At 41.4% G+C, this 15,303-nt stretch overlaps 1 protein-coding gene across 1 annotated transcript in view; it reads right to left on the reverse strand.

Moving 5' to 3' along the window:
- The window catches only part of LOC111261551 (NT-3 growth factor receptor), a 145,588-nt gene that overhangs the window by 13,133 nt on the left and 117,152 nt on the right, over positions 1–15,303 (reverse strand). Inside the window, exon 7 of the mRNA XM_086968753.1 lies at positions 4,586–4,710. Coding sequence (XP_086824879.1) covers positions 4,586–4,710 — 125 coding nt within the window. The remainder of the gene's footprint in view (positions 1–4,585; positions 4,711–15,303) is intronic.

Consider the following 15,303-nt stretch of genomic DNA (forward strand, 5'->3'; position numbering starts at 1 on the left):
CCTGCGCCGGTCCAGAAATCGATGTATTTCTTGGCGTCTGTCTGCGTGTGAACTAATGTAGCCGTGCTGCGGTTGCCCTTTGTGTCATGATTAGGCCAAGCAGGCGAGAGTTCGGTGACAGTGGGAGTGTTGTCTTTTCTTCGGTACTGCGGACCGTCTCGCGGCCGTGCTACCTACGCTTGCGCTGTGCAGGAAAAGGGTGGGCCGGCAAAACAGGGGGCGAAAATGTAAGGTAAAAGAAGAGAAAGAGTTTTGCTTCTTTGTCCTGGCTTATCCTGGATTTATCTGTCACCGCTGCCCCAACACTAGCTCTATCCTTTTCTGAGATCTAATTAGAAGGAACGCGAATGGCCAGCAGGGAACAACAGCGACGTGTGGTGCGTAACGCCGCCCTTAAACGAAGTAGCTTTCTCATCGACGCCGAAACAGCCAAAATATAGTAAGGAAAATGAAGAAATTATATGGTCTCTGAAATGGAAACGACAAATCGTCCTTCTGGGGCTGCAGGCTTCAGAACCGCGCGCCGTACGAATGGAACTCCTATTTAAACCTTACCATACTATTTTCGCTCTAGAGAACCGGGCGTTAGAACGGGCATTTCACCAGATCTTCCTACGGGCAGTGGATTAGTTCCTCGCAATGCCAACGTCGGATGCAAACATATACAGGCACTGGTGCGCAAACAATCAAGCAGACAACAGAAAACTATATATATACATACTTCTATAGAAACCAAACTACGGTTGGATGTGGGTAATGGATCGTTGCCTGGATATTTGGGTACATACATTAGGAAAACGGGAATTGGTCTTGTATGCAAATAGACAACATAAATCGAAGCAGTGGAAGATGACTGAATTGTGTATACTAACAAAACGTATGTTTGCTCCGATCTGCAAGCTCTGTCTTTCAAAACTGTTATAGAAAAATGTCTACAAGGAGGGAAATTTTTTTAAATCAGCAGCCCCCGTAGCCCAAGTAATAGAAGTGAGCACAAGAACCAATCAGCAGCATCGTTGACGAGAAAAGGGTGCTCTTATCATAATACGAAAACATTATCTGCGTAGCACCATTGGAAAATTTTTGCTAGGTTTCTAGAATTGTGGAAGTTTTCGTAGGATAGGATGTATTTGATAGTAGATTTATTTGCGTGTCTACCGGTTATCGTCGGCCGAATGACACGTGGGTGACCAATGATGGCTTTGGGTAAACACATATAGATGATTTCATGTTAGATTTGAACGTTCGCGATAGAGCAAATGACTATTATTAACGCATTTTTAGATGACCCGTAAGCTTTACGGTGTATGTCTTCAGAAACAGGTGGGTTTTGCCGTTAAGCTGTCTAGTTGCTCATTTTTCAGTGATACTCTCTGTAGTTAAACGTTTGGCTGTTAAACATTCATCGGCTCAATTCGCATCCCATTACAGGCGTGGTTCCTTTTTAGCGGCAACTGGTAGAATGATGACACATCAACGTGATAAGATCTAAATCCTTCAGGACATGTCCTAATGGCTGGTCAGAATGGGAAACCTTTTTTGTCAGGACTCTTATATTTCATTGTAGCAACGACGCATAGGTAGCATTTACAATCAAGCATCGATTAATTGGTTTATAGCTTTAAGGGTGCGAATTTGCACCTATAAAGTGGATTAGCTATGGATGGAATAAAGAAGAAAATCGCGATACATCGAATAATCATTCCTTTATAATAATTTCAATTCGTTTTGTACACTCTCGAACAGCTCAAGCTTCACCTGAATCTAAACCGATTCCTCCATAAAATTAATACAACCCTATTAGATTGTTTGATGCCCATCTAGGTCTGGTCCTCCCCTCGACATCGTGTAGAACACGAGTCTCCTCTTGGCTTGGCAAGGGGAAGCCAGCCTTAAGCAATCAAGTCACAATGTAAAACAGGTTTGAACTTGTATCTGCTACAACGACTCAACCATCACAGCAAGCAGTTCTACGAGAATCGATGAATTGGATAGGTGTCTTGACTTCTATATGGGGTGGTGCCTTTAAACTGTACGTCTAAGCGGTCAGGTACAAAGAGCGCAGGGAAGCTCAGCTCAACAATAATGACACGAAAATTCCAAAGTTAAAATCTTTTATAACTATAGATGGCCATCGAGGATTATATAAAACGAGAGAGAATGTAGTCTTCATTATCCTATGATAATAGATGCTTCAGTTAAGTATTATTGCATTTTCTAAGCTTGCGGCAGGAACGACCGTGGCTACTTAAGAAGCTCATATTCTAATCCTCGACGTAAGAATGATCTTCAATTGGTGTTCTTGTTTAGCGTGGTGAGTATTGCCTGCAGAGGGCTTCGTTTATGTAGCAACACGAATGCTGTACAAAATAGACACTGTCTCTGTTGCCAATATTTGATAGCACTTCCGTATCGAAGGCGCGCTCCGCGTAATTAGCAGGCGGAATTTTCTATCATAAAAAGTTACTTAGCGATCGAAACAGGATCTGCAAAAAAAAACGATTGGCCGTTCAGTTTGAACCGGCAAGATCCGGCGACGCTACCAGGGCGGGTGAACTGTTGGCCCCGCTCTAAACATGTAGGTATTCTTTATTTTGAGATTTGTTCAGTCCGGTTTACTGACGAGGCCTTTAGTGGCTTCCCGTTCCCAACTATGTGAGAAGATCTGTATTTCTGGTATTCAGTCCAGCGGGTTGCGATACCCTCGCAAGGTGGAACTTGCCCCCCAATGTGACCATTTGAGCGTACTGACACGAGTTTTCCGCTGCCGAAAAAAGATTTAACCGACATAAGAACCCAAACGGCAGTAACACAGTCCAGAACTTCTGCCTCTACGGCGGATGTATCGACAGAGTGCGGCAACAAGACTAGTACGTCTGACCCTTTAACTTGCTTCAGCATGTGCCCCTCCCAATGGAAGTAGTGACCGATAATGAAAGCGCGGATTAACATGGGTCACCTTGTAACAGGGTAATGCACCCCTTGCTGTTGCATTTTAGTCTAGGCGACGACGAATTATGTTCGGCTGATCAGTGGTAACGATTCCGGTCAACATCATGAGGCGCGCAATGGTCCTGACAGCAGGCATCAGCTTAGCGTCGTTGTTGCTGTATGAGGCGCACGGAGTTAACGTATCGCCTGCTATGCCACAATCTATTAACTAGTTGGCTCGAATGCTTTCCTTACTCAGCAGAAGCGGCTTGACTGGGTGTGCCACACAAGTACCAACATTTAATCTCACAAATCTTATCACTTTGGAACTCGGCAAAGGAATCCTAGGGCTGCTGATGTCGGTCATTTCGCCAGTAGGTCTAAGTACGATCTTCCTGAAGCGGTCCGATGAGCTTCGTATTGCCAGTGACGAGCCCGAGTTCAGTGTCGACGAGCCAATAGGGAGCTCAGTATTTAAAAAGCGATGTGAGTCAAGACATGGAACTCTTGTTCTGCAAAAAGCCGGATCGCGCTGAGACCTGCCTTAATACTGGGCGGTATTAGCGACAGCTGCTGGTTGGACGGATTAAGTAGCTTCGCGACGAATCGATCTGATCGTCTCATTAAGGATCTGGACAAAGCCGTCAAGTACGGATACTTGAATGCGTCTCAAACTGAGGAGTGTCGAGAAAAATGTAAGTACCGGATGAACTCGGACCTTGGCGGGGGAATACTTCAGAGGTGCTGACGAATATGAAGTTCCTTCAAGTGCTAATACGATGTGATATCAAAAGTTATACGCCAGCTCCAAAACGAAATTAATTACTGAAGACGAACATCAGAGTTGGCAAGACGACCGACCCCGTAGAAGTTATTTGGCTACTATCAGCTGTGGACAATTTCCGGCTAATCTAGCTTCCAGTATACCGACCTTGAAGGCAATGATTTTGGTTTAAATAACCAAACAAATGATTAGAAATTACATATCTGGTATACCTTGTGTAACAGGTAATACTTGAACTAATCTATCGGAATTAACCTTGCTAGTGTAATATGAGGAGCCGACCTCTTTTGCAATGCAATCAGTATTCATTATTTAGTTTTTTAGGTACCGAAACTGATCTGCAATCTTCCGTTGGGGGAAACCAGACCAGACTAGGTGCAGCCATACGATACAAATTAACGTTACTGGGCAATGTACGTAGAAGACATTGTAAATGCGTCCGTCTATGACTGTAACAGATCTCTGAAATAGTATGCACGCTTGTTGTGCATAATCTGTTCATCGACGATCAAATGTAAATCGGTTATCTCGCACTACGTTATACGTGTACATGTTTCCGTAGTTATAAAATATGTCCTACGTTCTATTCTAATAAATTACTGATTATAAATGCGCTAAGAGATCATAACTTTGGAGAGGACGTGGTTAAAGGCTGAATCATAAACTTCCGGAAATGCTTACTCAGCGATACAAAAAAAAAGTCATTGATCGATGCAACAAACAAAAAAATTGACCCAGACGACAATGTTACGTTAACAATGCAATGGCCAGTTTATGCCCATTTCAACATTTTGGGCTTTGGGGACGTTTGAAAAACGTTTCCTCAATGATAGAATAAATTCTGTTATATTCATAAGCGGTGATACTTGCTTTTGCGATATGTACAAAAGGAGCTCTGTAGCCTTCGCTTCGATTGTAGGCATTAACTCGTAATAGCTCGGCTAAATCTCCGTGCTGCATAAACTCAAACACCATCCATGGAACCACGTCGTTATCTGGAAGGACACGTAATCAAAACATGTTAAACTACCTAAACTATCATTCGACGAATCTTATCTAATCTCTATAACCGATTTATTATCTAAACGTGTAGTTAGAAAATAAGACACAAATCAAATGGTTGTGTCCGTCTATTTACAGCAACTAAAGGTAGATCTTTAAATGCGTGTACCCTTTTGCACTGCCTAACAAATATATCCTATTGTTGGCGAAGACCGCTGACAATCAATCGATTTCCGCTCATTTGGTGATCGTCAACTACAAACAAGCGCAATTGTTTTTTGACAGGCAAGTCATCGTTAGTTAGACTTCGCCATATGTTGTTGCTGGCCTCAACTAATCAACTCGAAGATTATTAAAAGTAACTTATTATAAATAGGTTAGGAAAAAATTAGCGAACATAGAAGCTGTTTTTTTTGCGACTGTGGCAACGGTACGCTTTTTATACGTTAGAATAGGCTTTTGTCGCTACTATCGTTATGTCAGGATATTGCAGCAAAAAAGAACCAAGATACTACAAAACCGGTAGACTAAGCCTCGTAATCAGCTTTCTACGTGGTCGCTAGAGGAGCTCAGGTTAAAAAGGTTACCAGCGGTAGCCATCTGCAGCGTTCTAAGCATCGAAATCTCATTTGAGTATCTCATGTGACTGCTTAATATTGTATGCGATGTTATATATCCCGACTGGTCTGTAAAAACAACAAATGATTTCCTCACACAGTTACGTGTAAGTATTTACGTTCATTGGGCAATGTATAATCGTGTGATTAACTTGTCGCTGCGTCTGCTGTTTTGTCGTCGAGCGGTGTCATGGAACTTGTTATTTTAAAACTCAGACAGCTCAAGTCGTTTCCCAGCCGAAAATGCTGTACTATTTAGTTTTTTGATTGGCAAACGCAGATCCCTTACCTAAAAATGTTCTAACCACCTTCTCGTCGCGACAGATTCAACTATAACTTTCATAACACTCTAGCCGATAGCAGTAACCATTTTGGTAACTGCCGCTTCAATTTTCCGTTAGTTTTTCAGTGATTCACAAAAATGAAGAAATGGTATGATGACTGTCCGGGCCAACATTAATCAAAGTTTCCCAGTCGTTAAAAAGGACATTTCGCTCACTTATTCTCCTGGTTGATAGATACCGCAACGACACTATGGGATGTCGGAGGCCCAGTTCATTCGTATCTCGCCATCCCTAGCATTTGCATAACCATAGATCCGTCTAATCAATTAGTTACACGAAGTATATGACAAAAATACGTCAAAAAAATCATAGTTGTCCGTTTCTTCCAAGTGGAACAAGTCCATGTCTTCAACTGCTTCTTGCCTGCGGATTCAGTCTAATTTCTGTGTAGCTATGCGTAGAAACATCGCAGTCTAGACAACATGGCTCTATATCAAAAATAATTACCTGAATCAAATTATCGCCGACTGTCGAACATACCTCGACAGACCCATCCATATAAGCGGCGCAAGCTCACCAAATGATTATATACTTCATGTGAGCAAGCCTATATCCGGTTCATGTGCTATTTGCTAAGGTTAGATTAGCAACTATTTCCGTATATCTTCGTTATGGCACTCACATCCGAATATAAACGAGGCCAATTACGCAAGACTTGCCTTCGTGGAGCACTAGCTAGGGGCAATCAGAGCGAGCCTATTAATCAAATCTTTGAGCGACTGTCTTCAAAGCTTTACCAGAAACACCCGCTTGCCCAACGGGCTCTATTCTGCAAGCTGGCGTACGTCTTTACGTCGTGTAACTTAGCAGAGCCTGCTACCCCACTGCGTATACGAATTGCTGACGTAAGAGGCAGGAAGGTTAAGCTGGCTAGAGGAATGGGAAGGAGGCAAAGATACACATACATAGACACAAGAAGAGCTCGCGGGCATTTAACCCCCACAGCAGCACATGACAATAGCCGCCTATCCGTTGAAAAACTGCGCTCCGCCGAAAACAATGCAATGCGCGTTTTCTGTACGTCCACAAGATTGGCTTTTCCACAATAGTCAAATATGACCTTTGTACAGCTTAGCCGCTTCTGACTGGCAGCCTGTATTTTACAAGCAATGTCCTAATCAAGAACGCGGACAGAAGTAACAGAACTTCATGATGGGGTCGTTCATGGCTCGATTCATTAGCTTCTAGGAGCAATCGCATATGACAGGTCGATCGACTGGTAACGAACTTTGGTAAAGTGAAATTGACGGCACGGATGATTAGACCTGAAAAAAAAATGTAATCAACTCGTCGTTTCAAGAATCGTTGAAGCCAATTCGCGGTGCTCCCCAGAATATCGGACGTGCCTCTGCAGTAGGGAATCGTTTTGTATATACTGCTATTTAAATAAACGTATGAAAGCGTAAGTCTTTTGTTTTTCACAAGAAATTAATATATCTCATCGTAATCAGAAAAATGCAATTAAACATAGGGGATATCGCTGGATTCTCAGTAGGCTGCTACAGTGGTTTTTCAACGACACGGAGCATGTAAGCCTTGAAAGAAGATAAAACGAGTCATATTCGTCGTATTTTTGGCTGTAAGCAAATTACGCTAGTGTTAATTACGTCGCGAGGAGAATCAGTTTCAACTGGTACTTCATTACGAAACAAATAGGTCGTAAAATTTGAGGGTAAAGCTTCAATTTAGCTCAGTATCACAATGCCCTATTGAGGCCGTTTAACAATGTTGGCATGCTCAGTGATATAGTCATATATCAAGCACAATCGAATGGGTCCTTTTCGCTAAATAGAAAATACCGAAAGCAGTCAAGCATACATGTTATAGCTTTTCGGCGGACGTGGTAAGGGAACTCTTCTGTCGTTCACAGATCTGTTTCTGCATAATATATATTTCTGTACAAGAAACAGACCTACATAGCTAATATTTTATTAGGCACTGCGAAGTAATATAATTTCTCCTTCTATTTCATTTTGCTGTCACTTGTATCCGCCCACACAGGTCAGCGCGGAACGAAACTGATCGGATCTTTTCAAAATCCACAAGAAGTTCTTTGTCTCAATACGTCACTGGGTTGTTATCGGGCGCTTCAGTTAGGCAAGCGAACGTGAACGCAAATAGATCCACACGCTCACCAACAGACGGACAACAATAGGCCATCGTCGGAGGCCACATCTGGACGCGTGCGGAAGTTGTATTTGCGCTTCCGTCAGCCATCTCGCCGTTTGCTCCTAATCTTTTATGGGCTCGCTTGATTTTAGCATTTAAAGCGCGCATAAAATGCGCCAAAAAGGATGACGCCATGATGTCAAGCTGCGTCGGGGAACGTAGGCATTCAAGGTCCCAGAAAGAAATTTTTAATGAAACCGCTAGAGCTGCGGCACGACATTGTTGCCGTTCTGATGAGATATAAATACAAACATATTTGCCTGACTTAGTATCCTGTATACATCCAGTAATAAGCACGGTTACAGCCAGCCACTAAGAGTTATATTCGTGTTTGGGAAAACAGTATAGATACGCGAGAATTAGAAAAAAAACGCACCCAACAGACCGCTTCAGATTGTTCCCAATGAGGCAATATTGTCTTGTGGGAATAGTAATTCTATTTCAATTAAACAGCTACTGCCTTTTTTCAAGGCAATAGCCGTGCAGAGTTTAAAATGTCCCTTTGGAGAGTAGCTTTTCCATGGGTTGTTATTACATTATATTATAGGCGTACAAATGGGTTCATCTATACACTCATAAAACTTTTCATGTCTACGTCGTGTCGCCGTACGTTTAACGGGTGACGAAAAGAGTGCGATAATAGCCTATTCTATCATATGTTGCTATTCGATAATCTATGTATTCCTCAGGTTACATCTTCGTCTTCTATTCTCAGACTTTTATCGGATAGTAATGAGCGGGCTATGGCTGAAGGTATTAAGCATAGAGTTTGTTCTGCAAAAAGCTTTACGTGATAGCACGATGTAGCGTCGTTTTACGTGTTTCTACTTAAGCCGTATTGTGTAACAACGGCCTTTATAGTTTAACGTCTTTATTAGACATTTTCAATATAGTTAGGTACGTGTGTTTCTCTACGGCTTAGAACAATTGCTATCGGCCGTGCTGTGCTAGGTTGGTGATGTTACAAACATTTTGTTCCATATATAATTGATATCGCATCGTGTATATAAAAGATGACCATATTTACAGATAGTTTAATTGATGATAACAGATAGACTCGCCGTTTTTTTTCGCCCAGGGCTGAAACTTTCATCTCGAAATTTTGCGAAGGAAAATTCTATTTAGGCCAAGGATTTGTTTAAATTGAAATAGTATTGTCGACCGGAGCTGCCAATGGTCACAGATTCGACACGCCGCTGGGAAGATTATGCGATCTTCGGATTGATGAGCTGAGGCATAACTCTGGAGTGCTTCAAGCAGCAGTAATTCGATTATCAACAAAGGGGCCACTGCGGCGCACTTGTGTCCAGAGCTGTTACTTAGATGAAATCTAATTTGCAGCTACAGAGAAAACTAGTATTATTAAAGCTGTCATAGGATTGACGCGCCAGGTCTGCCAGATTGTCCTTTGCCAGGTTTCTTAAATCTATCCGATAGCTTTCTGTGTATCGATTTAATCCTGTGGACGAGTGACCTTCTTTAGGCTCAATGGAGACCTAACAGAAGCTATCATGGTGGATGCGTCCCTTGTAATACCTTCAATTTGGCCGTTCAGTAGGGCAAATGAGTTTTTCGTTTCTTACCAATCTAATTTACTACGAATCAGACTGATGGCATTTTAGATGTTTACCCTGGGGGTATGGATAGAAATAATCTGAGCAACGGGTCTCGAAGAATGCATGATTGGTTTTTGCGTATGAATTTTATTGGACTCCAATTAAAGCTGAATATCTAAATGAAAATGCAAGGGAATTTTTTACACAGATTCCAAAACCTGTCACATTTCGATCTTTTCAGCTTTTTTCCTCATTAAATATAAACATGTGTTAGTATTCAACTTTTTGCTTAAGTCAGACAGGATTAAATAGCCCGTTTTTACGTACCGGATGCTAGAAACGTTGCTTTTTTTGCTAAGAAATTGATCATAAAATTATAGTCGGTTCAGATGCAGCCTAGTTGAAATTTCGTTTTAGAAAAACGTTGCCAGAACTACTCAGTAAATAGTGTCACTTTTGAAAAGAAGTTGTAGTAGGAGCAGGCATATTATCATCAGGAAGCTGAGAATGAAGCGTGATGTTTCAGCAAAAATGGGTGTGTGACATTCGGGAACTGAACGACTGTCATGTCCAACCCATTATGGTGTTTCTCTGCAAAAATCACGCGACTTATTTTTTGAGATACATCATCATGTGTGACAAACGAAATAACGGTATAAGTAGAATACGAAAGCTAGTCGATTCAACGGTAGGGTTTGAAGTTTTCTATCAGCCCAACACAAAAAGACACTGTTGCATCGTTTCCTTTGAAATGTGTTTCCAGGTTCAACGGTTAATCCTGGTACTGCGTAACAAAATGAGGTTAGAGATGCGGAACCCGTTACTTGTTGCTGCTTCGGTAGCCTATGTAATTCTATAAGAACGAATATCGCTAGGAAAAGATATGACAGCCTCGCTAACATCGTTCGCGGATATAATTCGTTAGTGTGCTTACTGCTTACAACCCCCTGCAACAGGATTTTGGGCCGCAAAAGATGTGTGGGACGCATTTGTTAGGTTAATCGAGCTAGATTATCAAAGCAGCTATTTGTAGACAAAATTTACGTCCCAATATCGCAAATATTCGCAGTGGGCCTGTGTATTACCTTATATCATAAACCTGAAGTGCAAGTGAGGGCCATCATTGTACTCAATATCAATTCTTTCCAGTAGGTAGTGATAAAATAAACTGAAACTCTTGTATGCGTTGGCTTCTGGAGAAAAGTTTTCTAGTCGTCAACTCACGGGCTAGATAAGGAATGGCTTTATATTAATATCTAACTATTTGACTTAATTGGTAAACTACAACTTCGTATCTTACATACTCTGTATTGAACGGAGTCAAAGTGAAATTATTATTAATATTATATTAAGTATACGAGCGTATTTTCGATATTCAGTGCTACACGTGAGCCTGATGGGCTTTTGTAAACCATCGTCGCGATTTGACAGCGATGAGCTTGCCTTGTCTAGACGCAGTTACGATTGTGACTCGCGCACGATGTCAGAGAAAGGCACAGATGGAGGTTGAGTGGCTACGAGGCCAAGCGTGCGCACCACCTCACTTCTTCCATAGTTGCATCCGAAGAACTCGCAAACAAATAGCTATGAGGTGTTTAGCCGAGGCTCTGGTAAAGGCCAAAAACGTAGCTTTACAACTACAAGATGTGTTTGGGATATACAGATGGCTGTCGTCTGTTTCTAAGCCACATTTAAGTACATCGAAATGAGACTTTTCACATGTATCGACAGACACACCCCTGACGGATTTATTTTTTTGATATCATTACCGCTAGGTTTCATTACGGCGTTGATTCGGGGGAGAGGGGAGTCATCTGCATTCTATGAATGAGCAACTAATGTTTGGATACACAAGGTTTTGGCTAAAAACTGGCTAAGAGTCGTCAAAGTAGCAAAATGGTCCAGGAGAAGTAAGAATATGTAAAGCAGTCGTTGTAAGTTCGATTTACGATTTGATAGGCGTTAAAGACTAGATGGGCCCATGTAAGCAAACTTAAATTTGTTCTAATCGATCCCGTACGGCACCCTGTACGACCTCGCTTGATTTGTTACCTGTATTTATGTGTGATTACTAGAAACAGATTTTCTGTCGTCGGACGTATATGCTAGACAGCTTAAGTCATCTTGACGTGCTTTTGCCCTATGCTGTTCCAGAAACCAATTCGCAAGGAACTTACAAAACCGTACAGGCACTTCTACCATTATATTTAGTTATTTTCTGTTCCATTGATACAACTCTGTAGCATACGCCTGGTAAGTGAAAGGCCGACTATCATGCATACGCGGCAACCGTCAACCGTTGCGTCAGAAAATGGTATAGATGTTCTAACAGTTCTCCACGTGCGAATAATTAGTGATACTCATTTTACGTCGGATATTCCCTAAAATTGTTGTCTATTCTTTCCCGAGCTGTCAGAACGTTAGCGAACAAATACACTGAATACAATTTAATATTTTACATCATTAACACTAGTACCTTTCAGTTATTGATGATTTGTTCGAGGTTGCCGCCAGCGTATGACTAGCCTCGCGTACAGTATGTGTCAATAAAGAAAGCTACCTTTGTTGTTTTAACCGAATGTTACCTTGGGTGGTACGTTTAGGTTCACAAACAAAATGGCGGCTTACTCTGTACTTTTCGCCTACTTATCGATGTCGTAAGATGAGCCATTGGTCACTCCTTGAATCGTTAACATTGAATTCTAAAATGCTCGTTTGCTCGCTTATCCAGCTACAGATGTGGCTTACGATATACGACGCACCAAGCCTGCGCCCTTTGATTTTAGCTGCCTTAGCAAAACCGCGCAGAACCCGTAAGGACCAATTCGCGATTCTCGCAAGAATCGGCTACCCTTAGTCTGCATCGAGGGTGTGGTAGTGACAGCTAATTCTAGCTATGAAGAAAGAAAGTTCATAGCGTGAACCTGCGGTCCCATCCACAATACGAAGCCAGCTCCTGTACTGTGAGAGCTCGAGAATTTAGTACTTCTCTAGAAGTTAATTTCCGTTTCCGATAGAGTGTTGGCTCGACAGCGAAAGCAAAAGGAGTCGCAATGCAAAAATGGGATGGGGAAGCGGACTGGCGAATTTGGGCTGAGCTTCCTGCGGTTTTTCTATTGTTTGTGGCCCTTCAATAGAGAGATAGCGTGAAAGGATGGAGGCTGAGGACCGGTTTAAGTCGAACAACCGCTGCTGAGGTAAGCGGGCTGCAATCGTCTGACTCGGCGAAAACTACTTAGACCGAAGCCTAAAAGTATTTAGCCTTCCTAGGCCGGCAGGCAGCAAGGAATGGCTGGATGAGTAACGGAAATACAAACAGCTGAGCGGAATCGTTGTTGACGACGCTATTATTACTATTGTGAGGAAACTTCTATCCAGCGAACTTAGGTTCGCAGGCTCAAAGCAAATTGGTTTAGTGGATTGCGCAAATCGCTATGCGCATCATTTCCTCGTATGTGAATCCAGCAACTCTGGCTATCTTCAGGGAACACATATTAAGGTTAGAAGATGTCGATCCTGCTGCCTCATATTTATCCATTTGAATGTATCAAATAATAGCCTCCAACGGCGAGTTCAATACCAATCGTACTTACATCTGTTCCCTTGCAGTATACATTCATGAAGGTAAATTGATGATTAGTAATTGCCAAGTCATAGTAAAGTCAGTCCGTATATACAGCGAAACCTCTCGTGCAATATAGCTTGTTAACAATACGTGCTACCTACTACTCCAATGGCACCTCGTAAAGCTTTTTTTGAATTTTTGCGCCGTCATCTTTTCCTTTGAACTAAGCACACAGCGTCGGCATTGGGCGGTGTTTAATATACAATATGCAATATACAAATGTACAATATTTGTGTATTCTTCAGATTGTATACAAATCGAATGCAATAAAAGATGGCTAGAGACCACTTTATCGACACTACTCGTAACAACGCTGGAAAACTTGGTTAAGAGTAACTGATCCTTGTTGAGCTATGTCTTGGAAATTCATCCATCCGTTCAAATGGGAACCTTTTTCTTTCCCATAAAATAGGTTCGGTGCTCTGTTAACTAGAAGTCGCTCAAACCGTTTTAACTCCGTTCAGCAAGCAGTGAGGCTGGCAGCTAACGCTGAAAAGTTTGTGAAGAAGCAGGGCGATGTTTGTCGGCGGTACTGACATACGAACGACATTCAATTACGGATAGGAACATTCCGAGTATTTACGAAAAACGTGGTCTTACTGTCAAAATTGTTTCTGTCCATCCATCCATCAAATACTGCGAAGAGGAAGAAACTCTGTGGCTGGCCAAATCATTACCGACAAATTTTACGTCTACATACGTTAATATAACATTCAGCCAATGTCCGATATATGAGCAGATAGATGGCTGAGTTGTCGTTGTTGTCTTCCTTCTCATTCTGAAACGACAGAAAACTAATTCTGTGAAATTTACTCGATGGTTTTAATTTGCGCATGACGCCAATCGAGGAGGCAGAGATAACTGAGCCCAGTTATTAAAATTCTGACCACTGAGATAAACCCCAGCTTCGCTACAGACTGTCGATGAAAAAATAAATAAATGTGTGGTCCTTGTAGGATCTTCGAGTAATGCCGCCATCACGAATTAAATAAACATTAACAAACTCAATACATGCAATCAACGGGTTATCTGTAAGTCAATGTTAGTAATACTGGACAGGTTGCCGAAATGGTAAAGGACATTCACAGTGAACATCGTTCAGGCAGTGGTTATCAGACGTTATTAGTGCTAACCCTTAGGCTGTTGCCATTTGCTTTTTGAGTATCTCCTCTGGATTTCTCGACGAAAATCAACCACAGCTATAATGTAATGTTAGCTCTTGAATCATAGTTTAGTTATAGTGTTTTTTTTTTTTAACAACACTATAAGACAAAAACAATTAATTATTTACTAAACATACAACGAGCGAACAATTCATTGATGTTTGCATTACAAAAATGTTCAGATTACTCGGCGTCCTCTTTATCTGCTCAGTATATAGAATAATAGATAAACTAGTTTTTGTTTATTAATCGATTTTACACAGACGTGAGGAGCTACTATTTATCTGACAGAGTATTCGGGTGCCATTAAGTATAATATTAGTTCTCTCTTGACAGCCGACCTAACTCGCCGATCACAATTTTCAGCAATACGTGTACATTAGATGTCTAAATTTTGTTACTTATGTGATTCTACGCGCGAACAAAATTATCTTACCGCTTATCTATCGGTCATATAAAAGCTCATATTAATGATAGTAGCAGACTTGACAACGGAGTCATCTTGTTACATTGTTTTTTTTTTAAAATGTATGCTTGTCTGAAGCATGCTGACATCTACTGTCAGCATGCTACAGACAAGCATACATTTTAAAAAATTAAAATTTTGTTAATTTTATGTGAGTTATCTTAGGAAAGTTTGTGCTACTTGTGGGGAACAGGCAAATGATCTGCTAGCACCTAAAATAAGCCAGCCTCAGAATCAGACTTTATTGTAAATGGCAACGAATACCCACTTCAGTGAACCAGTAGTATCGGCTAGACGATCGTTAACGCAGTAATAATCATCGTTCTTCATCCTAATTAAGTTCTGTATTCGAGCGTAACTGAACGCGCGCCGACGATATTATCCTTAAAACTTACAATTGCTTTTCAGTTATGTCGACAGCCAGCGGGTGCGAACACGACAGCAGTGCGAGAGAAGAAAATGTTATATTAAAATAATATATAAAATATTATATATATGTATATATATATAAAACTCTAGATATTATTAAGAAAACGCTGATATGACTCAAATATACTTGACAGATCCTCTAGTTTTTTTTTCGCGAAACAGCGCGGAATTATGCTGTTAACCAAGGCGAGAAATCGAGAAAAGGCCTTTTCAACAT

This window comes from Varroa jacobsoni, unplaced genomic scaffold (assembly GCF_002532875.2).
Source record: "Varroa jacobsoni isolate VJ856 unplaced genomic scaffold, vjacob_1.0 scaffold_568, whole genome shotgun sequence".
In the NCBI taxonomy this organism is placed as follows: Eukaryota; Metazoa; Arthropoda; class Arachnida; order Mesostigmata; family Varroidae; genus Varroa; species Varroa jacobsoni.